Raw genomic sequence first — 24,651 nt, 5'->3', positions numbered from 1 at the left:
AGAGTTCAAGTTACTGAAGCACCACTTTAGGATCCGCCGTGAGTCAAGCCATATCACTTGTAGTGGGCTATCTATGAGACTAAGAGATGATTCAGTACTTGCAGACTCCAAAAGCTGTGCATGCAAAATAGGATATTATTTACAAAAGGCTAATATGTCAGTTTCATAGCTCGCGATTACATTATAATTTTTTTATATAGTATTGGAGGAACCAAAATATTTTTTATATAGTATAATTTTTTTTTACTTTTGTCTGAAAAATTAAAAATTTCATTTCCATTTTTTTGTGTGAAAAAATGAACCTGAAACATTTAGTTTGTTTGTTTACATACAAAATATTTGTGTGAGGATACAGGGAAAAAAATCTATGGATTTTTTTAATGAACTTAAAGAAAATAATCATATTTTTCTCTCTAAAAATTATAACAATTTGTAGAAAAAATCATAGAAAAATCTGAATAAAAATTCAAACAGGTTTAACAAATGAAAAAAATAGCTCTATATTATAAAAAATATCATTAATTAATAAAGAAAGCTATTTATAATATAAACTATAAGATGATAGATTTATTTTATTATTTTTAGATAAACCATAAGTAAAAATATAAAATTATATATATATATATATATATATATATATATATATATATATATATTTGGAATTAAATATGTATGTTAAAAATCTAATCCATCATATTATTAATTTTGATATAAAAAACTATTATTTATTTATTATTAAATTGTTAACTTATAGATCCGGGTTAAAATTAAACACATGTTATATGATAGAAATTAGAATAATAATAATAATCAATTCTTTTATAATTTTAATATAATTTATTTTTAATCATAAGATTATTATGAAATAAGATAATAATAATGGGGACAGAATTTTTATTGAAGAAAAATAATTAATCTTATTCATTAAATTATATATATAAATTATTCACATGGGGATGACATCATTAAATTAATTCAAGGGAGAATTCTGAGTTGTTAACATTATTTTAAATTTTCAATGAAAAATTCTTAATAATAAATATAATAATTTTTTTACTTTGAGATTATCATATTAATTAAAAAATATTTATTATATTTTAATGAAAAACACCTAATATCTTAAAAATCACTAGTCAAATGGATAATAAATATAAATAAATTTTATATAATTAATAATTAATAATAAAAAATGAATCCATCAACTCTTGTTATCATGATATAAGATAAAGAAGCCAATTATATAAGATAAAGAAGCCAATTATGTCCATCAACTCTTGTTATCATGATGGGAGTGAGTTGTGTGGCATTAGATATTAATATGGAGGGAACAATTATGTCCATTGTTTATTATAAAATTACATTCCAAGTTTCATCATCAGGGGACCATTAAAACACCTTCCTTCCTTCCATCAGAGACAAACAAAACTAAGATAATTGGCGTGAGAAAACTTGACGGAATCTTTATTTCTAACTTAATTTAAATATTTTTAAAAGAAAACATCAATTATTTAAAATAATAATACATCCTAACATAAATTATTTTTCATAAATTTAAAATGTAATTTATATGTTAAAAATTATATATTGGAAAATTTAATTATAATATAATTTATATACTTAAAATATTTATTTATTATAAATTACAAATTCTTGTTGTATAAATAAATATTTACTTTTTGTCATTCATGTGCTAAAATACTAAAGCACAAAAGGTTAAACAAAAAAAAAAAAGTAAATAACATGATAATTTATTTTTATCAATGATGAAATTATGGATGATTCGTTTAAGAAATATTTTATTATTTACTCTTAGGTGTAATAATGTCATTTTATTTTCACGATATTTTATATTTTAACAAAAAAAGAAAAAAAATACATTTTATCCTTATTCTTCAGTATGTATAAAAGATATTTGTTTTAATCGAGTATAGTAACTTAAAACCTCTTTCATCCTTTTTCCTTCAAATCCTTCTTCCCAACTACAAAATTAACCTTGTAAGTTATAATAACTTCTCATTTGACTTTTATTTAATAGATATATAAATAGTCCCAAATTATATGGATAAATTTGTTAACTTATTATCACGTTTATATGTTATATTATATATGTGAAGTCAAATGCAACTTGTTACATTTCACAAATCAACATGTTAATTTTTTTTAATTAAGCTTTTAACTCCTCATATTTTTTTATATTCTAATTTTACCCTCAATTTTTTTGACAATTTTCAATCTTTCTTTAAAGTTTTAATCCCTCTAAATGTGTTCGTCGATCCATTTTTAGTCATTTTTTCCTTAAAATTAATCTTAAATATAACATAAACAATAGGATTAGAATTAATAATGAGCAAAAATTTCTAGAAGGACTAAAAATATTGACAAAAAATTAATGGATGACAATCAATATGAATTGAAGTTTATTTATTTTGATTAAAAAGAAAAGTTGTAGGATGAGGGAAAGTTTTCTTTATGACTATGCTGGCTACATGAAGCAGTCAAATTCATATTATTTTAAATTTTATGAATAAATTTTTAAAAAACAAAAATGATTAATAAATTTATATAAATGCTGGTTTTTTGAGCTAACATATTTATATCTTAAGAAATTTAACATACTTGCTGGTTAAGGCTTTTTATGGCAAAAACAAGGATTTATAATTTCCATTCAGGGCAAGTAATTTTTTTATCTCATGAAAGAAGAAAAAAAAATTTAAGGAAAGAAGAAAAGTTAATAAAACTAGGAGAATTTGTAATAAATATAAGTTTAAATATGTATTTGATAAATGTTTAGTTAATATTTTTTTATTTTTTGTCTCTGGTAAGTTTTTTTTTTTTAATTTTAGTCGTTGAAAGTTTATGATTTTTTTTTATTTTGATCTCTATAATATGTTTTACTCGTTTTTTATTTTATAAGTTTGTATTTTTTTTAATTTTAATTTCGCGCAGATGATTATAAAAGAATATTTTAAAATATTAAAGAGACTAAAATTAAAAAAAACATTAACGTATTAAAAATAAATAAAATATCTTAAAAAATTAAAATTAACAAAAATAATAACATTGAAGAACAAAAATAAAAAAGGATGAATAAAAAAATACTAACAAGATAAATAAAAATATATTTAAATCATAAATAAATAAATAAGTACCTTGTTGAAACCTTTTTGTATGGTGGCATTCAAGTCTCCTTCCCACTGCCATTTGGCTTCCTCTTTTCCAACTTCATAAGCAGTAACTATGTTTTGTAACTTTGGTGCTCTTGCGCCACCCTCCGCGAATCTTTCCATCCATGGGCATTCTCTCACAATCAATACTTCCAATGACGGGAATTTGAATTCACACTTCTTGTAACTGCAAAAACTTTTCAGCTTTTTTAGCCGCACAAGTTCTATAGTAATCAATTTGCCAAACACTATTTGCTCTGCTTCTTCATTTCCCTCATTGGTTACTATTTCCTCTAATTCATTACATTCGCTTATCTTCATGGACTTAAGTTGAACCAAGCTTTTTGCCGTTGAGGATGCCATTAAATTCCTTAATCCTTTACAATCCTCTACTTTCAAATTTGTCAAGTAAGCCAATGATACCGAGGGAGGACCCAAATTCCTCAATTTGTGGCACCAATGTAAGCTCAAAAGCTCTAGTCTCTGTAGAACTGGTTCCCGTTCAAGTCCTATATCCTTTATCTCTGACCACGACAAAAACAATTCCTTCAGCTGTAATACGGTTCCCAAACGTGACTCCGACGACTCTTTAAGCAAATGTTCAGCTTTCCACAAGTGTAACTTTTCTAGATTTGGCATTCTGTACAGAATCTGACAGAGACGTTCACCATCATTAACTTGGCTTAACCAAAGCTCTTTTAAACGGTGCATTGGATGCTTCACAGTGTTGCTCAATAACCACTTCTGTGCTTCGTCAAAGTCAATATGCAAAAACTCCAAGTTGGGGAATATCTACAGGAAAATAAAAGAAAAGTAAATAGTAAACTATGAAGAAGGAAGCTTATCCTTGATGGAGCGCCCCCTTCCATTATTTTACGCCTTGCCTGCACATTGGTTACTCTGGGGTCCCATCAAGACTAAAAAATGCTCTTAAATTATAATAATTAATCAAACATTCACTTGAATTCTAAATAAAATTTTAAGGCAGAATGAGGAATTTGGATTTAGAGGGATTAGGGGACGAGAGACGTTAAATTAATAATCCATATTATATTTAGCAGGGCTATATCTTTTTTAAGTATGCCACACATCTTACAATATCACTCTCCATTTATGTCTCACTATATGACTTACCTTTTCAGCTGACATAACTGCTTCATCTTCTTCATTGCTCCTTTCTCCGGTTCCGAATGTTTTTAGCTTCTTGTTACATTCGTCTACTTCCAACTTCTTCAATTTTGGACACTCTATAGGATGTCTCCCCCTGTAGAAATGCTGGATGCTTCGTAGGCCATTTAAATTCATGTAGGTTAGTTCAGGAAACACTAATTGTTCAGTGTTTGTTTCGGATCCATCTTCACAGGCAACAATTTCCACAATTCCATCACACCGTCTGACCGACATGTATTCAAGCTTTGGAACATCTTTGGCCACAGACGCTGGAAATACATTCCTCAATCTTTCACAATAATACACCACTATACTCTGCAGTTTTTTGAAGTTAAGAATTCCTCCTGGATCCCTGCTCCACACCTGCTCCAACTTTGGGAGAAAACTTACATCAACAACCTGCAAATTTGTGTCTATCCCACCAAATGCATCTGCTTGCTGAGAATCTTTGATTTCAAAAATCACTTCCACTGACTGACAAAAATAAACCTTCAAGCTGTTCAAACTCGCAAACCATCCTTCCATGTGACTCGGAAAAATTTTGTCTAGTTTATTGCAACTATTAATGTACACAGAAGTGAGACTAGAAAAGGAATCAGCGCTCACTTCAACATGCCATATGTCAGTTAACTCATCCATGTGGTCGAGGTGGATTTCCTCCAACCTAGGAAAGACGCAGACCTGCACTTTGATGAAAACAAGCCATTATTTGGTAATGAAACTAAACAGAAATGCATAACATTCAGTCAACTATAAAACTTTACTTATATACACCTATACACACCTTGTCTGCACTATTTCCTTCTGTGCTAAAAATCTTCTCCATCATTTTACAGTTGCTTACAAAGAGGCCTTTCAGTTTCCTCAAACTGCTGGCCACGGACAATGAACACAAATATCTCAAATTTTCACAATCTTTCACAACTAATTTTATTAAGTTTTGAAAGCAGAAGTTTGACGGGGGCTGGTCGCTCCATATCTTCTGGATCTTGTTCATTGAGATTAAATTCAAGTTCTCTAAGTTTGGTATTTCAACCTGCAAGCACATACACAATTAACATATTTACAACTGAAAAATAATTAGTCACAAACTAATTAAAAAATTTAAAGGAAAAATATGCACTATCATACCAGTTCACCAAAAAGAGGAGGAGTCATAACAGTAATTTGTATCTGATCCCTGTTTGTAGAAGACCCCTCTACTGTGGTATAAAAACTAGTGAATGATGTTAATGATTCTAGTGACAAAGACATCAACTTAAGAAACTCAATCTTATCAGAATTGTCAGGTATTTTAATGATCTCCTCTAAAGAACCACAATTGGAAACACCAATTGTTTCAAGACTCGCAAGCAATTTAACCATGCAAAAGGAGAAAAGATTCTTCAATTGGTCACACTTCTCGACCTTGATGGTTTTTAATTTGGTGAATGAGCAATCTGTAAATGGACTAAAGCATATCATCTCTGTACCTGAACTAAAGTATATCATCTCTATCTTTCTTAGTTCGTAGAGACATAGAGATTCCAACTTGGGAAAAACATCCTGAGGATAAAACAAATCCTTTGAGTTGATGATATATTTGATGCTAGCGTTGTTTATGATGGAAAAGTGTTTCAGATGTGGAAATCCATCCAAATTCAACTCATTAATAACATCTTGAACACCATTCAGCTCTCCCAACAACAAATTTTCAACTCTTTTAAACAACAACTTTATTCCTTTCTGAGAGTGAATATTGTCAGTGTCATCCTTCAGCTCCAATGCCAAAGATTTGAACTTTTCATACTTATTAGGCATTCTGAAATCTCCAGCTGAAAGCGTTTTGAAGTTCCCAATCTCAATCTTATAATCATTTAACTTGTCAAAGAACAATTCCTTGGGAAAAACTTGAGCACATGGAATGCTTAAGTCCACCACATGCAATTGATGCAAATGCTTTAGTTCGGAAAGAAATGAAATTTGACATTGGTTTCTATCTCCTTCCACCGACACTTCAATGAAGCTCTTTCTTACATACAGCTCTTCCAACGAAGTCAACCTTGACATAAGCTTAGGCGGAATCCTCTTGACAACTGAACAATTGCTGATGTCTAGTAATTGTAGTTTATCCAAGTCCTTTAACTCAGCTGGCAAATTTTCAATTCGAGATCCAGAAAAGCTGAGAATTCTTAATTTTTTCAGCTTCCCTATGATGGATAAGTTGTGATCTAAAGTGCATCTCTCCAAACAAAGCAATCTGAGGTCTGATAGGCTTTCAATTGAAGATGGTAAGCTTGATAGTTGAATACCAGTCAACATTAATACTTTGAGCTTTTTCATTCCTTTAAAAAAACTGTCGGGTATTTTTAAAGATGAAGCATCGCTGTCAATTTGAAAAAATTTAAGTTGAGGACAATTTATTTCTTCTGGAAGCTCATCAATGATATCACTGTTGCATATAGAAATAGAAGTGCACCTCTCGAGTTCAGGCCAATCATCAAGTTTCCCATTTCTCAAAGTAAATACATTTTGCTCCTTCTGTGCTATAGACAAAGCAGCATCTCGAACCAGATCATGCATATTGAAATGAATACTAGAACTTCCATCCAACACTAAACCTGAGTTTTTCAGCTGTTGGATTGATGTAGATATTCTGCCCCGAGCTTCCCCAAGCGAGTAGACCCCTTTAAGTATTCCCAAACCAAAGCAATACTTCACCAAGTCCATAATTAGGGGTTGATGACCCATTTGAGCACAAAGAAAGAAAATGGACTTGAGCTCCTCATTTTCTAGACGGTCATAACTCATTTTTACAGAAATCTCCATAGAATTCTGAACTCCCACCAGGTCTTGGTTTTTAAGTTTTTCCCACTCCGAGTCGCTCTTGTCTCTTAATGCCCTTCCAACTGTAACTATTGCCATAGGTAACCCAGCACAATACTTCTTAACAATTTCTTGTTTCCACTGGGACATTTCACCCTGTATTCTAGCCTCCTTCCGAAACAACCTCAGAGCATCATCGTCATCTAATTCCTCTACACAGAAAGTTGACTTAACTTCCATTTTATCAGTTAATACGTTTTTATCCCTTGAAGTTAGCAAAATTTTGCAGCCCTTATAATCACCAAGAGATTTTTCTTTAGTCGCCTCTTTGGGACCCTGTTTAGCATTGCTTGTCTTCGTGTTTAAATCATTATCATCAACATCACCATCAAGTGGAATCCCTAACTTATTCAAGTCTAATCTGTCCCAAAGGTCATCCAAGATTATAAGGGTGTTCTCCTTCTCTTGCTTTAACCTCGTCATCAGACGATGAGCTCTAGAATTCTCACCCTCCCCTTCCAATCTCAACCTTAACGCAGAAGCAATGTCTTCCTGGATTTTTTGTGGATTGGGATTGGCTGTGATTTCTGATACAGCCACCACGTTAAACAGCTTCGTGTCCATAGCTTTCTTAGCAATTGCTTTGATTAAAGTGGTCTTACCCATGCCACCACCCCCATGCAGCCCAATCATTCTTACAGAGGAATCTTCAAGTTTTGCAATTATTTTTTCCACTGTCGAATGTCTAGAAGCAAATCGCATGTAGCCCGGATTAGACAAAGTGAAATCATTAGATGTTAAGTTGTCTGTGTAGGAAACTTCATTGAACTTGGCAGACTCATCTATTAGATTCTTAACAATCTCTGCCATCTTCTTAGCTTGTCTGCCAAGTCTATGCCTATTCCAAAAGTAAGGAACTAAAAATAAAACATTGGACAACCCTGTCTTTGTGTGGCCTTCATCGTTCCTAAACTTCTCTAGTTCAGTCTTCAACTCATCTACTTTCCTTGACCATACTTTGACTTTGGCTTCAATGTTTTGTAAATTATTCTCAGCCTGGTCACATCGACGATCTATGGACTCTTTTTCAAGTTCAAGACTCTCAAAACTAGTCAAGAGTTCATCAACATTTTGCCTGCAACGGAGGATGTAGGCCAACTGCCGAATAATGGGGTCCACCGCAAAATTAAACGTTCGTTCCACTATCGGGGACAACACAGACTCCATTCTGTCAGCTTGATACTATAACTACATCTCTTCCCCACATAAATAAAAACCATATCAGTCTATAACTAATTAAGGAAATACATTTCATCAATCAAAATTCACAAGTTCATTTAATAATCAATGAACAATGGGAAGGACTTCATGGTTTAAAAACTTTCATTTTCAATAATATTTTTAAATGATAAATATAATTTATTTAAATAGAATTCAATAATTTCAAATATATTTTGATGATCGCAATACAATTGCAAGACCAGGACGCTAAAAACTAATTTATCCAAATGATTCCTATCATATATGTCGATGATCACAATACAATTGTAAGACAAAGACGCTCAAAATGGATAAGTCAGCCTTAAATATATTTTTTTTCAACCATACTCTTAGAGAAGAGAACAATTGTGTTGACTGATTCGTCAAAAATGTTAGGAAAACTAAAGAGAGAGAGTTGAGAGAGAAAGATGAAATGCTAGCACAGATGATGAAAGAATGACTTATTCTCATTAACTATTTAACAGAATGTTATTGCACACTATTTATAGTAGTTGTCCACTTACTAATCAAACTAATCACACTAAGCTTTTATACTACACACTACTTAACACTCCTCTTTAGTACAAAAGCTTATAGAAAAAAACCTCAGAAATCTGCAGAATTAACAACACACATCATCTTCCTGAGCATCTTGAACCTGTCAATCTTCAAAGCCTTGGTCATAATATCTGTTACCTGCAAGTCTATCTTACAATGCTTCAAATCAATTTTGCCTTTGTTCACTTGATCTCTCAGTCTCAGGAAGTGGAACTTAGTTTCTATGTGTTTACTTCTGCCATGTGAGACTGAATTTTTGGCCAAATCTATAGCAGATTTGTTGTCCACCAACAGCTCCACAGTCCCACTCATCTTCACATTCAATTCTTCCAACAAGTACGTAATTCAATTGGCCTGACAAGCAGCATTACAAGCAAAAATATATTTTGCTTCACATGTGGAAAGAGCAATCACGTCCTGCTTCTTTGAGCACCAACAGATTGGAACCCCAGAAAGAAAGTATACATAACCCATTGTACTCCTCCTATCCACCTTGTCCCCACACCAGTCCGAGTCTGAATAGGCTACAAGCTGTAGACAAACCTTCTCTTTTTGATATGGGAATAGAATTCCAAAACTAGCAGTGCCTTGTAGATACCTCAATATCCTTTTGGCTGCAACCAAGTGAGATTTTCTAGGATCACTCATGAACCTACTCACCACTCCCACACTATATGAAATGTCAGGTCTTGTGTGGCACACAAACCTTAAGCACCCCACAATCTGCCTATACATTGTGCAATCAACCTTGTCCTCCTCAGTGAAACTTTCAAGCTTCACATTCATATCAGCTGGGGTCTCTGCAGAATTGCAGCCTTTCATGTTGAACTTCTTCAACATATCAATCACATACTTCCTTTGCAGCATGAATGTTCCACACTCAGTCCTCAGAAATTCAATGCCTAAGAAGTAAGTGAGCAGTCCTAAGTCAGTCATTTCAAACTCTTGATTGAGCTGCTTCTTGACTCGATCAATCAACTTCACATCACTACCTGTAATAAGTAGATCATCAACATAAAAGCAAATGATTGTGATATCTCCAGCTCCCTCTTGCTTGACATATAAACCATGTTCAACAATGCACTTAACAAAGCCCACATGACTGAGAAAGGAATCAATCCTTTTGTTCCAAGCTCGAGGGGCTTGCTTTAATCCATATAAAGCCTTCTTCAACCTAAACACCTTTTCTTCCTCACCTTTCCTCTCATATCCAGGTGGCTGCATGATGTAAACTTCCTCATCAAGTGGACCATTGAGAAATGCTGACTTAACATCTAATTGCTAGAGATCCCAATGATTTAGATTTGCTAAAGCCACAATGAGTCTAATTGTCTCAAATCTGGCAACCGGTGCAAACACCTCTTTATAATCAATGCCTTGCTCCTGAAGAAACCCTCTAGCCACTAATCTAGCTTTGTGCTTAGATATAGTGCCATCTGGATTGAGTTTGGTCTTGTAGACCCATTTCACTGAAATAGGCTTCTTATTCTGAGGTAAAACCACCAATTCCCATGTCTTATTCCTTTCAATTGATTTAATTTCTTCAGTCATAGCTTTCCTCCATACCTCACTGTTGATGGCTTCATCAAAGCTGATTGACTCTATGTCAGATTGGAGTGCTAAATGGATCAAATCACCATCATTAGTCACTGCATTATGAGGAAACAACTCATAATCTTGCAGTCTCACTGGTTGTTGTCTATTTCTTACTGGTCTTCCTCTGACTCCTGCTGGGGATGCATCATGATTGAACCTTGTAGGATCATTAATCACCTCAGAGTTATCCCAATTGAGCTGCACTTGTCTTCTTGAAACACTGAAATTTTTAGTATAATCCTTCCATGATCTTTGTTCATCAACATAGACATCTCTATTGTACACAATTTGATGTGCATTAGGATCATACAGTCTATATGAGCCTGTGGGATTATACCCAACAAAAATCATCACCTCTGACTTGGAATCCAATTTCTTCCTTCTCTGGTCAGGAACATGTTTGAAACACAATGATCCAAACACTTTGAAGTGACTCACAGATGGTTTCCTTCCAGTCCAGGCTTTCTCAAGGACCATGCCAATGAGCCTTTGTGTTGGACACCTATTAAGAACATAGGCAGCAATTGTAGCAGCTTCTCCCCAAAATTTGTGAGGAAGTTGCTTGCTTCTTAGCATGCTTCTCACCATGTTAAGCACAGTCCTATTCCTCCTCTCAGCAATACCATTATGCTGAGGAGTATAGGGTGATGTTATCTCATGAACAATGCCATGTTCCTTGCAATAATTGGACATCTCTGTAGAGCAAAACTCTCCTCTTCCATCTGTTCTCAGAATTTTAATGCTTTTCCCTTACTGCTTTTCAACCATACTTTTAAATATTTTAAAAGTCTCAAACACTTCACTCTTGAGCTTCAGCATATACAACCATAATTTCCTACTGAATTCATCAACAAAGCTCATAAAGTACTTATTGTTCCCAAGTGAAGGTGTATCAAAAGGACCACAACAATCAGAGTATACAGCATCCAACAAATTCTGAGACCTAGAGTGTGTAAAGCTGTTGAATGAACTTCTAGGTTGTTTGCTAAAAATGCAATTTTCACATACCTTTTTTGGAATGGTAATAGATGGCAGACCACGAACCATGCCTTTGGATCTTAACATGTTCATTCCTTTGAAATTCAAATGCCCTAGTCTGAGGTGCCAAAGCCAAGTATCACTATCCAGAATTTTAGCTGACATACACTGAGATTCAGTGACCGAAAGATCCACTTGAAAGGTTCTGTTCTGGGCAAGTGGAATCTTCAACATTCTCTTCCCTTGTTGATCAAACAACTCCAAAACTCCTTCACATTTCAGTTTGAATCCTTTTTCAACCAATTGACCAATGCTCACCAGATTACTCTTCATACCTAGAACAAACAAGACATCTGAGAGGAGAGCATTGCTTCCCTCCTTCTTAGATATCAGGACATCTCCCATTCCTTGAGCAGCAATTGTTCTATTGTCAGCTAATCGAATGACACTTCTTTTTGAATCATCAAAATTTACCAGCCAATTCCTATGCCCTGTCATGTGATTCGAGCAACTAGAATCCAAATACCATGTTCTTGAACTGCCAGAATCTGAATTGGTGGTCATCATCATCATCACAGGAGGATCTTCATCAAGATCGCCATCATCTTTGAGCAAATTGGCTCCATCACCACCATGTCCATCATGATGATTTTCTTGGGCAGGGGCATTACACTCAGAGGAGAAATAACCAATCTTGTTACAATTGTAACACCTCAGCTTCTTGCGATCAATCACTTTCTTCTTACCCTGATACCTTTGATTTCCCCCATTTCTACGCCCTGATGATTCAGCTGGCTCTTGATCAGATTTTGAGGGTTCATGATTCCCAGAACCCTTTCTTGATGAACTTTTGTATTCTTTGCCTTTCACTTTGCTCCTATTGTTGCCTTTGCGGTGAAAATCGTTCTTTCGTGAAGACTGGGCTTGCAGGGCCTGATCCGAAGCTCGACCTGTGGTACACTCTAGTAGGCGTTGTTTGTGAGCTTCGAGAGAACCTTGAAGCGCAGCAATCGTCATGGACTCCACCTTCCCGGATTCTTCCATGGCAACAACCACATGGTCGAATCTTGGAGCCAAACACCGCAAGATCTTCTCAACAATCGTCAAGGTCTTCAATTCCTCACTGTATGCCTTCATCGCATTCGTGAGGACAAGCACGCGATTGAAGAACGCTGCAATTGTCTCGGAGTCCTCCATCGCCATCAGCCCGTATTGTCATCGCATTGTCTGCAATTTCACCTTCTTAACCTTCGCCGCTCCCTCATTCGCCGTTTCCAGGATTTCCCAAGCCGCATGAGCACTGGATGCCTCAGCGATCTTCTCAAAATGGACTTCATCTACGCATTGATGAAGGATGTACATCGCCTTGCAGTCCCGCTTCTTGTTCTCCTTGAAGGCGGTGCGTTCTGTAGCGGTGGGTGCTTCGCCGAGCGCCGGGAATCCCTCCTCCACAATCTCCAGAACCTCCTGATACCCAAGAATCACGCGCATCTGGATGCACCACCGGCTCCAGTTCTTGCCGTCGAGGATGGGGAGGGTTGTGGGGAGAGAGATGGCTGAGCTTTTATGGACCATGGTCACAGATCACATATGGATCTTGATTTGGCTCTGATACCACTTTGTTAAGGAAACTAAAGAGAGAGAGCTGAGAGAGAAAGATGGAATGCTAGCACAGATGATGAAAGAATGACTTATTCTCATTAACTATTTAACAGAATGCTATTACACACTACTTATAGTAGTTGTCCACTTACTAATCAAACTAATCACACTAAGCTTTTATACTACACACTACTTAACAAAAAACAATGCTCACGTGACACCTCCTACCAGATTTGGAACAATAGCTCAATCAAAGTGCATTTACTAAAATTGTATCAAGAAATCATGTGTTAAAAATTATAAATGAATGTTAAATTTGAAAAAAACATGAAAAAGATACCAAGTTTGAATCTATATTTTGGTCCGTAGCAAAAATATTTGCTTTTGTTCCCAGGAACACCAACAAAATTATGAATTCTAACAAGATGTAACTTGGGAGGCAGTTGCTATTTACCCCCTTTCCCATCTTGCTAATAAACTCCCCTTTCACTTTTTCTTTTAAATCATACCCTCTTTCTAGAAAATATATTCCCGAATTTATTTACAGTACTCCCTTTTTTTCAGAATTTAATTTCCCAAAGACAATTCTTACTGTTCTCCCATGTCCCGCCAAAAGTAATTCTATATGGCTTGGGTTGAAGAAGACAAAGGATGTTCTTTATGGAACAAACTAACCCCAAGAAGAGATCAAAATGACTTCAGGAAAAACTTATAAGCTTATCTTTTTTTTTTTTTATCTCTATATCTTCAAATTCAATGTCTACCGCTGTGCTATAAGAATCTGAATATATTGCTTGGCAAATTTTTAGCATAAAAAGTCCTGTAAATTGTCATTAATTAGTTTTAGAAAGCATTAGTTGGAATTCAGATTTTGAGATCACGATGACAGTGCATTTATCCATGCATTTCATTTATTTTGTGCACACTAGCATGTGGTTTATTAAAAGTTGTGTTTTAAGACATAACTTATTCATAACTCCGTAATAAATTCAAAAATTACTCATGTTGATAGATTTTTCAAAAAAACTACCACTGTTAGGTAAAAAAAGCCTAAATTGGAATACGGTTATAGGTCTAATAAACTGTATATTCTAAAGCATATAGTTAATTAATGAAAATATACGTCACTATAAATTCAAAAGTTTGGAGCATCCTTAAAAAAAACTTAATTATTAACTTGGTTACTAAATTATTTTTAAAAAGGTTTAATTTATTCCCAAATTTTTTAAAAGTTTACTTTAGTAACAAATTATTGTAAAACAGAAAAAACAGACCAATATGCTTTTTTTTTCCATCTAATTAGGTTGGTCGGTAAGATAGCAGATTTCAACTGATTTTGTTTACAAAACAGTGACGAGTTTTTACCATAATTATATGTATTATTGTTTTAAAAAATAAAATGATTTTCATTTCTTCTTCATCGGTCACTATATTTATTATTATTTTAAAAAATAAAATAATTCTCATTTTTTTTTTCTTTTTCTCCCCCGCTACCCACTTTGGCTATTACCACCACCACCTTAATCCACTCAAACCACTCACTCAAAAGTTGAAATCTAATCCACCTATACAACACCCTACACCACCGCCTTCCGAGGATGAAACAAAGCAAAAGGGAAGAAGAAAAAGAAATGAAAATTGTTTTATTTTTTCAATTAATAATAAATATAATAATTCCACTGTTCATAAATAAAAGCCGCTGAAATTTGTTATACTAATCACTGGACAAAAATGATCAAATTAATCTATTTTAAAATAATATAGAAATTAAATTAAATTATTTAAAAATTTGGAATCAAATTAAATCTTTTAATATAATTTAGAGACTAAATTGATAATTAAGAAACAAAAATCTAGGAGCAGAGATTCGTAGCCTGCAAATATATTTATTTATGAGCATTCATTTCAGCAATGGATTGAGGCGGCAAGTAACTGCGGTAAGGGTGTTAAGGATCTTACCTTCCTTGTGAGATAAACTAAGAATGAGGAAAGCTCTTGTTGTTCAACAACTACTCTTTCTTTTCCTCTGAATATTCCCCTCCTTTTGAAGCTGCTGCCTCGTAAAGCTTATTATTGGACATTTGAATGAAATGAATTTTGTCAAAATTTTGTTAAAGAGCTACAAATTAAAGTGGGGCTTAAATTATAATATATTATTTTTTGGTTAAATTAGCCATGAGAGTTGAAAGATCTAAACGAGAACTTTATATATCCATCTTTATGAGTGAAATTTTTTCAAATCTTAAATAAATGAACAAAAGAAGTAGGCAATATAATAAGCTATAAAGAAGGGAACAAACCTCTATTCTTGGAATTGGATGCCCGTGAGTTGTGATTTGTCTTTACTTGTCACTATTCCAAATCCTAAGCAATAAACTGAATGTGAGAAAGAAAGAGCAGATTTAGGAAGAAAGCTGAAATATGTTGGCAAGCTAAACATGATTTAAGCATATGGATGGCGTACTACTAGTCCGAAGAAAACCAAGATCAAGTTAAAAAGCAAGAGAATACTCAGAGCATGACGAAAGAAACCAGAAGACATACTCGATCAGAAGTGATAGCTTGTGGGTGCAAGTGTTAAAAGGAAAATATGGCAGAAATGACAACAATCCGAGCTCTTTAATTGTTTAAAATTCAGACTCATTTCTGTGGGAGTCCATTGCTAGTGTTTGGCATGATTAATGGGTTGATGACAACACTAAATTAATAGATAAGGTTTCTCATATTCTGTGTGATATGCTTCAATGTTCTGTCATAGACACTGATGCCAATTGGATTTCTGGTTTTTCAAAGAGGATTGGTAGAGGAACAACCTTTGGAGGAGGGGTGTGAATACAGGGAGAGAATGCTTCTTCAAAACAATATTATTCAATATATTTTATAAATTCTAATTAATAATTGTACGGCTTGGTTAAGTAATGGATAAGTAAAAGTAGCATTATTTGTACAGTATGTTTTTATTATTAATTTTAATTTTTATATAAAAAATTCTTCTATTTTTCTCTTTTATATTATTCATTTTACTCCTAATTACTTTTTACTATTTCTTTCTATGTCTCTCATAATTGTAAAAAAAATTGTATTTTGTAAGATTTAGCCGTACGAAGATAATTCTAAGTATTAAGAGTTACTATATAATATGATAAACAAACATATGGTATAAGAAACTATAAATTATAAAGCTTATAGTTAAATAAATCTAATAATACAAAAGCATAGTTGTTTGTATGTTTTACCAAATATGTATCTTTTCCCATTTTGAACAACAACAAAAAAATCAATAATCCTACTAAATGCCCTTTTCATCAACTTATAAAAAAAATCAGAATATCTTATAATTAACCGTTATGCATATTTTATTATTATTAATATTAAAGTTTAAAAAACCAATATAATCCTACTAAATGCAAAAAATAAATATGACTTGCATACTCTTAATATAGGTGAAAAAATATCCTCTTTTCTACATATAAAGACAACGGTAACAATTTTAATGATTAGTAATCCTTATAAAGTTTGAAACATATATAGTAATCCTTCTTATATTAATAAATTTAATGATAAATGTCAATTGTTTGTTCAAAATCGAGTTTATTAACATTCTCCGAAAAGAACACTCTTAATAATCTTGTAAATACTGAAATCATTAAAACAACGCTCAATAACTTAATGGACACTGTATACGACCATTCAGGTAATAATTTTAAAGAAATTGCAAATGGTTCTAGAACCACTAAACCTATGTTACAAGCAATAGTACCACATGACTCAAACACTAATCAAACATTTTAAATGTAACAATACAAAAAATGTATGTATTATTCATATGAGGATTCTATATAAGAAAACCAACTCATTTTTTCTTTTTCCGAGATTACAAACATCTTTTAAAAATAAATAAATAAATAAACATTTAAACATAATTAACGACCATATTTAATTAATAAAATCACACTATTCAACAATTCTAGAAATATTTTTTTACAATAAACACATTTAAAGCATTTATAAATGAACTTAATTAAGAATATAGATAATATTTTTCCTCAAATTTAATATAAATATTTTAAAAAACAAAAATTTTATTGATAAATATATATTTTAAAAAGTATTAAGTAAAATAACAAAATTTAAAGATATTTTTGCAATGCATGGATTTAAAATCTAGTTTAGAGTAAATCATACTTTTTTATTACAAAAATATAGTAAGAGATACTTGAAAATTATCGAAACCTTAGTTTCATAATAATCAATGATTATATATTTTTTAAACAATTTTGTTTAATGCAAAATTATGTTGTTTATAATAATCTTATTTAATATTATCTTTATTTATTTTTATAGCATAACTTTTTTTTATAAATAAGAACGAGGTACTATATAATTTGATAATTAAAAAAATAAATTTGATAGTTTTCAATAAAACACTATATAATATACAATTATTATAATTAAATGTTTATTTAGATAATTTTGATTTTAAGTAGTAATGTTAAATGTTTTATCACTACTTATGCTCATTTTCTACATTACTTACTCTAATATATATTTCATGAGAAATAATAATATATAGCGTTAAATATTATCTCTCCTCTCTCTATATATATATCTATAATAAAGTCCAACTGAAGTTTTCTAATCATTAGATTGATTATTTAACTTTGTAATAGTAGTCGCATGTAATTTAATTTAATGCTCCTAGCTAATTACATTTAATAAAAAAAATTAAATTGCTAACATTAATTCTATTTATATATAATTTTGATGATAAAATGTTAATTTAGACCATTTTTTATATTAATTTTTAATATTATATTTATTATATACTTTTAAAATTAATAATTAAGGATAAAAATTAAAATAAAAGTTATTATATATATATATATGAGTATACTTTATTTTTTAATTTAATTTTATTCAAACTATAAATACTATGGTAGGTGTAGATTGAAGACTCTTTAACCAAGCGATTAGACACAAATAATTAATAGGTTAAACTTATGGTTGAATTGTTTGAATAGTACCTAAATTCGATCTTTAGCGAAAATACCTTTAAAGCATTTATAAATGAACTTAATTAAGAATATAGATAATCTTCTTCCTCAAATTTAATATAAATATTTTTAAAAATAATAATTTTATTGATAAATATATATTTTAAAAAGTATTAAGTAAAATATAAAAAAAATTAAAGAAATTTTTGCAATGCATGCATTTAAAATCTAGTTTATAGTAAATGTTACTTTTCTATTCAAAAAATATATAGTAAGAGATACTTGAATAAAAGTTTGTCAATTATCGAAACCTTAGCTTCATAATAATCAATGATTATATATTTTTTAACAATTTTATTTAATGCAAAATTATGTTGTTTACAATAATCTTATTTAATATTATCTTTATTTCTTTTTATAGTATAACTTGTTTTTTATAAATAAGAACGGGGGTAGTATATAATTTGATAATTAAAAAAATAATTTTGATAGTTTTCATATTAAGTAATAAAACGTGATATAATATACAATTATAATAATTAAATGTTTATTTAGATAATTTTGATTTTAAGTAGTAATGTTAAATGTTTTATCACTACTTATGTTCATTTTCTACATTAGTTACTCTAATATATATTTCATGAGAAATAATAATATATAACGTTAAATATTTTCTCTCCTCTCTCTCTCTCTCTCTCTCTCTCTCTCTCTCTCTATATATATATATATATATATATATATATAAAATAAAGTTCAACTGAAGGTTTCTAATCATTAGATTGGTTATTTAACAATCGGATGTAATTTAATTTAATGCTCCTAGCTAATTACATTTAATTAAAAAAATTAAATTGCTAACATTAATTCTATTTATATATAATTTTGATGATAAAATGTTAATTTAGACAATTTTCATATTAATTTTTAATATTATATTCATTATATACTTTTAAAATTAATAATTAAAGATAAAAATTAAAATAAAAGTTATTATATATATATATATATATGAGTATACTCTAATTTTTAATTTAATTTTATTCGAACTATAAATATTATGGTGAGTGTAAATTGAAGACTCTTTAATCAAGTGATTGAAAATAAATAATTAATACGTTAAAGTTAAAGTTGAATTGTTTGAATAGTACCCGAATTTGATCTTTAAGGAAAATAATTATTGGTTAAGCTTTACTTACCTTTCAATCAAATTTTAGATTAGTCAATGTATCTTTTCTCTAATGAATTAAAGGCTTAAGATAAAAAAAAAAAGATTGAAGACTCTTTTATCTCAATTTTAGTTTTGATTTTAATATTTTGCACCCCAAAACACATTTAACATGTTTGTGGCATTATATTGTTTGTGTTAGCTAGGCTTGTGTGCTTTAGATTAGTTTTCTTATCACGTTTAGGGATAATCATTTATGTTTCTTATGTTGCTTGATCCATAAGTCTCCGAAGCAAGTTATGTTTTGCATAAGGTAATCGATAACTAGTATATGTAATCTATTACAATATGTTAGAACAAGTTCAAAGACTTTGTTGAAATTTTGCTAGGTCCCATTGGACAATCAATTATCACATTATGTAATCGATTAAAATGTTTGTTTCAAAAAAAAAAAAAGACCCTGTGTATCAATATATTCAATTATCATTTCTTGTAATTCATTATATTGCTTCTAAAAACTTAAGTAACTCTAGAAGTTGAAATAACTGATTACTAAATGTTGTAATTGATTACATTGTTTTTAAGAAGTTAAGGTTGTTCTTTGTTGATTGAGATAATTAGTTATCAATTTGTGATCAATAACCTCGTTTTTGGAAATGTAGAACAAGATTATTTTGATTGGAATAATCAATTAGAAGTTTGGGTAATATGTTAAATCTATTTTTTTTTAGTTAAATATATAAATATTCATTCTTGTTCTTTTTCTTGTATGACTCTTTTAGGAATGTTATCTTTCACTTTTGTAAAGAGTCAACAAGAGGTTATGCATATTTTTCATGAGAGATTAACATGCTTATATATCATGCATTCAAGATCATTGATTGATCATCATTGTTAGAACTTGAAGAGCTTCTTATCATGTGGACTCAAGGTGTATTCAATCCAATAACTCTTTCATTCAAGATATTTTTAAATATATTTTGATAATCGCAATACAACTGGAAGACCAGGACGCTACAAAATAATTTATTTAAATAATAAAAATAATTTATCCAAATGATCCCTAACATATATGTTGATGATCACAATACAATGAAGACAATGACGCTCAAAATGGATATGTCAGACTTAAGTATTTTTTTTTCCAACTATATTCTTAGAGAAGGGAACAGTTGTGTTGACTGGTTCGTCAAACACAATACTCACGAGACACCTCCTATCAGATTAGGCACAATAACTCAATCAAAGTGCATTTACTAAAATCATATCAAGAAACCATGTGTTAAAAATTATAAATGAATGTTAAATTAGAAAAAACGTAAAAAAATACTAAGTTTGAATGTACATTTTGTTCCGTAGCAAAGAATTTTGCTTTAATTTGTTCCCAGGAACACCGACAAAATGATGAATTCTAACAAGATGTAACTTGGGAGGCAATTGCTATTTACCCCCTTCCCTTCTTGTTAATAAACTCCCCTTTCGCTTATTTTTATTTTAATCATACCCTCTTTTTAGAAAATATATTCCATGATTTACTTACACTCCCCTCTTTTCAGAATTTAATTTCCCAAAGACAATTCTTACGTACGTTCTCCCAAGTCCACCAAAAGTAATCCTAGATGGCTTATGTTGAAGAACACAAAGGATGTTCTTTACTGAAGTTATGGACCAAAGTAACCCGAAGAAGAGATCAAAATGGATTCAGGAAAACCTTGCAGGCTTATCTCTTTTTCTTCTCTATATCTTCAAATTCAATGTCTACCGCACCATTGTGCTATAAGAATATGAATATATTAATTGCTTGGTGAAGTTTTAGCATAAAAAGTCCTGTAAATTGCCATTAATTAGTTTAAGAAAGCATTTTACTGGAATTCAAATTTTGATAGTGACAGACCATTACCCATGCATTTCATTTTTTTGTGCACACTAGCCTGTGGTTCATTAGAAGACATGTTTTTTAAAACACAACTTGTACAAAATTCCACAATAAATTCAAAAAATACTCATTTTGATAATTTTTTCAAAAAAAAAGAAACTATCCCTGAGTGTAAAAAAGAAAAGCCTACATTGGAATAGGGTTATAGGTCTAATAAACTATATATTATAAAGCATATAGTTAAATAATGAAAATATACATGACTACTAATACAAAAGCTAGGAATATCCTTAAAAAAAGAAAGTTTAATTATTACCGAATTATGTTAAAAGATTTAATTTAATTCCCAAATTTTTAAGAGGTTTAATTTAATTCTAAATTATTTTAAAACTGACCAATTTGATTATTTTCATGCAATTGAGTTGATGTTGTTAAGATAACACATTTCAGCGGCTTTTGTTTATGAAGAATGATAATTTTTAACCATCGTTATATTTATTATTATTTTTAAAAATAAAACGATTATCGTTTCTTCTTCTTCTTCTTCACTTTGGCCACCACAACCACAATGCCATATGCCACCCTTCACCTACCACACCAACTCCATCATCACAATCTTAACTCACCCAAACAACATCCACAAGTCCATATCTAACCCACCCAAATAGTAACACTGCACAACCACTACACCGCTACGCCACCACTAAGGCCCCCAACGTTACTGCTCCAACTCCATCATCACCACCTTAACGCACCCACAAGCCAAGATCTAATCCACCTAAACAGCACTTTGTGAAACCCTTTTGAGGATTAATAGAACCGAAAGTGAAGAAGAAGAAGAAAAAAGAATGAAAATCGTTTTATTTTTTAAAACTAATAATAAATATAGTAGTTGTCACTATTTGTATACAAAAATTGTTTGAATTTGTTATTCTAACGATAACTTAATTGGACGAAAAAGATTATATTGGCCTGTTTTTAAATGATTTGTAAATTAAATTAATTTTTTAAAAAAATTTGAGATCAAATTAAATTTTTTAATATATTATGGGTGTCAAATTGAATCTTTTAATATATTTTGGGTATCAAATTGATAATAAAAAAAAAAGCTAGGAACAGAATGCAAATATATTTATTTACAAGCATTCATTTCAGCAATGGATAAATTAAAAGAGGGGGCGCAAGTAACCGATAAGGATATTAAGGATCTTACCTTTGTTGTGAGACAAACTAAGAATGAGGAAAGCTCCTGTTCTTCACCAAAGTACTCTTTTTTCCCATTTCTTTTCTTCTTTATATTTGCCTGTCTGTGTTCTCCTTTATGAATACTTCCCTCGTTTTTGAAGCTGCTGCTTTGTAGTTTGAATGAAATGCATTTTGTCAGAGTTTTGTTAAAGAGCTACAAATTAAAGTGTGGCATAAATTATAATATATTATTTTTTGATAACAGAGTTGAAAGATTTGACCGTGCACTTTATATATCCATCTTTATGAGTGAAATTTCTTGAAATCTTAAATAAATGAAAAAAAAAAGAGCCAATATAAGCTATAAATTAATTAAGAAAGGAAGAAACCTCTCTTCTTGGAATTGGATGACTACTGAGTTGTGATTTGTCTTTAATTACTTGCGACTATCCCATGCCAATAAACTGAAAGTGAGAAAAGAGCAGATTAAGGAAGAAGCAAGCTAAACATGATTCAAGGATATGGATATGGATGGCTTACTACCATTCCGTAGAAAAGCAACAAGGAGTAAAGAAGCAAGATAATACTGAGAGCATGACCAAACAAATGACAAAATATAAGCAATACTGTTTCGAATGTAAAGTGCGGCTTCTAAGGTGGGTGACTGAAGTAAATCTACGGTTGGTGAGGTGGGTGACTGAAGTAAATATCCTTCACTTCAGCTGCGAGAAACAAATGTGACCAGTTAGATATAGTTTTTTTTTTTTCGAGATATATGTAAGGAATTATTGTAAGTATGTCTACATTGGACTAAATTTAAAAAATATTAAAATATACCCATCTCTTACGGTTACTGAAGTAAATTCAAGGTTGGTGAGGTGGGTGACTGAACCCCTTTGCATTTCCTTGGCTTTGAATCAGTGAATAAATATGGCAAAACATTAGGGGTTCTTTTTGTTTTCTGATTTCATTTCTACTTAAAATGGAAAATGATGATGAAAATGTGTTTAATTGGATTTTTAAAAATATGTTTAGTACAAATGAAAATAGGAAACAACCAGAAAATGAAAACAATAAATTTTTCGTTTTCAGTTGAGAATAGAAACTTCATTTTCGTTAGAATGAAATTGCGATGACAAAGAATTAATTTTAAGCAAATATAAAAATACAAAATGACAAAAAGTCAATATATCATTAAATTTATAAAAATTTATAGGTCTTTTATGTTCATTCGATTTGATGTAAAAAAATTTCTCATACTTATAATCCAACAACACTCATGAATAAACAAATTTCCCATTGTAGGAGCGAAAATTCTTACCATTTTAAACAAATTAAAAATGACCGATATAAGTCATAAATAAACGAACAATCCTTTGGTTCTTCGAGTTGAATGGTGCCACCTACCCAACTCAAACATGTTTTCAGAATTCAAATCTTTTAAAAATTAAAACAATTTTCAAAAAATAAAAATAGAAAATGAAAATACAAACCAAACACACCCTTAAAATCTTTATCATACTCATGCATATCAAATCACTTGCCTCAACAAAAAAATTTCTTCCCAATTTGGTAAGTGATATCAGCTACGCTGGAGTAATTAATTAAAAAACAAAAAGTAGTCCCCTCTTCCTAATTTTAATAAGTATATATATATATTTTTAATTTTAGTCTATATAAACATAAAATTATCGAGATCATGATTAAATTAAACATATTTTCAAAATTCAAATATTTTAAAAATAAAAATAGTTTTCAGAAAATAAAAATAAAAAATAAAAACAGAAAATAAAAATACAAATTAAACATACTTTTAAATCTGTGTAATGTGTGTCATACTCATGCATATCAAATCACTTGCCTCAATCAACAAAAAATTTGTTCACAGTTTGGTCTGTCAAAGTTAAACGATAACATCTACGCTAGAGTAATTAAAAAACAAAAAGTAGTCCCCTCTTCCTAATCTTAATAAGTATATATATATTTTTAATTTTAGTCTATATAAACATAAAATTATCGAGACCAAAATTAAAAAAAATTAAAGGAATTAAAATTAAAAGACTTAAATTTATAAAAATTTAAAATAAACAAAACATCATACAAGAATCAGAAATAAAAAATTTATAGAAATTAAAAATATATTTAAATCTCAAAATTTAATTTTGACATGTTTAAATAATCTTTTTCAAAAATATTTTTAATAAAAAAATAAGAAAAAAAATCAAATGAACTACATAAGATACAATTTACTTATGCACAAGTAAATTTATAAAAGTTATCTCATATTATTTTCTTTAA

At 30.6% G+C, this 24,651-nt stretch overlaps 2 protein-coding genes across 2 annotated transcripts in view; both read right to left on the bottom strand.

The window, feature by feature from the left end:
* LOC114418376 overlaps nucleotides 1-24,651 on the bottom strand; it is a 236,154-nt gene that overhangs the window by 12,087 nt on the left and 199,416 nt on the right. The gene's annotated exons all lie outside the window — the stretch shown is intronic.
* On the bottom strand, nucleotides 3,227-23,030 carry LOC114418381 (disease resistance protein At4g27190-like). The gene is made up of 9 exons (XM_028383689.1): nucleotides 22,897-23,030; nucleotides 22,743-22,817; nucleotides 22,382-22,517; nucleotides 15,434-15,509; nucleotides 15,093-15,199; nucleotides 5,466-8,395; nucleotides 5,119-5,370; nucleotides 4,299-5,015; nucleotides 3,227-3,351 (listed from the first exon to the last, which is right to left on the bottom strand). Exons 6-9 carry the CDS (start codon nucleotides 8,364-8,366, stop codon nucleotides 3,337-3,339), a joined length of 3,885 nt encoding a protein of 1,294 aa, XP_028239490.1. The 5' UTR covers nucleotides 8,367-8,395; nucleotides 15,093-15,199; nucleotides 15,434-15,509; nucleotides 22,382-22,517; nucleotides 22,743-22,817; nucleotides 22,897-23,030; the 3' UTR covers nucleotides 3,227-3,336.

This window comes from Glycine soja, chromosome 7, assembly GCF_004193775.1.
Source record: "Glycine soja cultivar W05 chromosome 7, ASM419377v2, whole genome shotgun sequence".
In the NCBI taxonomy this organism is placed as follows: domain Eukaryota; kingdom Viridiplantae; phylum Streptophyta; class Magnoliopsida; order Fabales; family Fabaceae; genus Glycine; species Glycine soja.
Note: the sequence above shows the minus strand (reverse complement) of the source record. Positions and strands in the feature narration are given on the sequence as shown.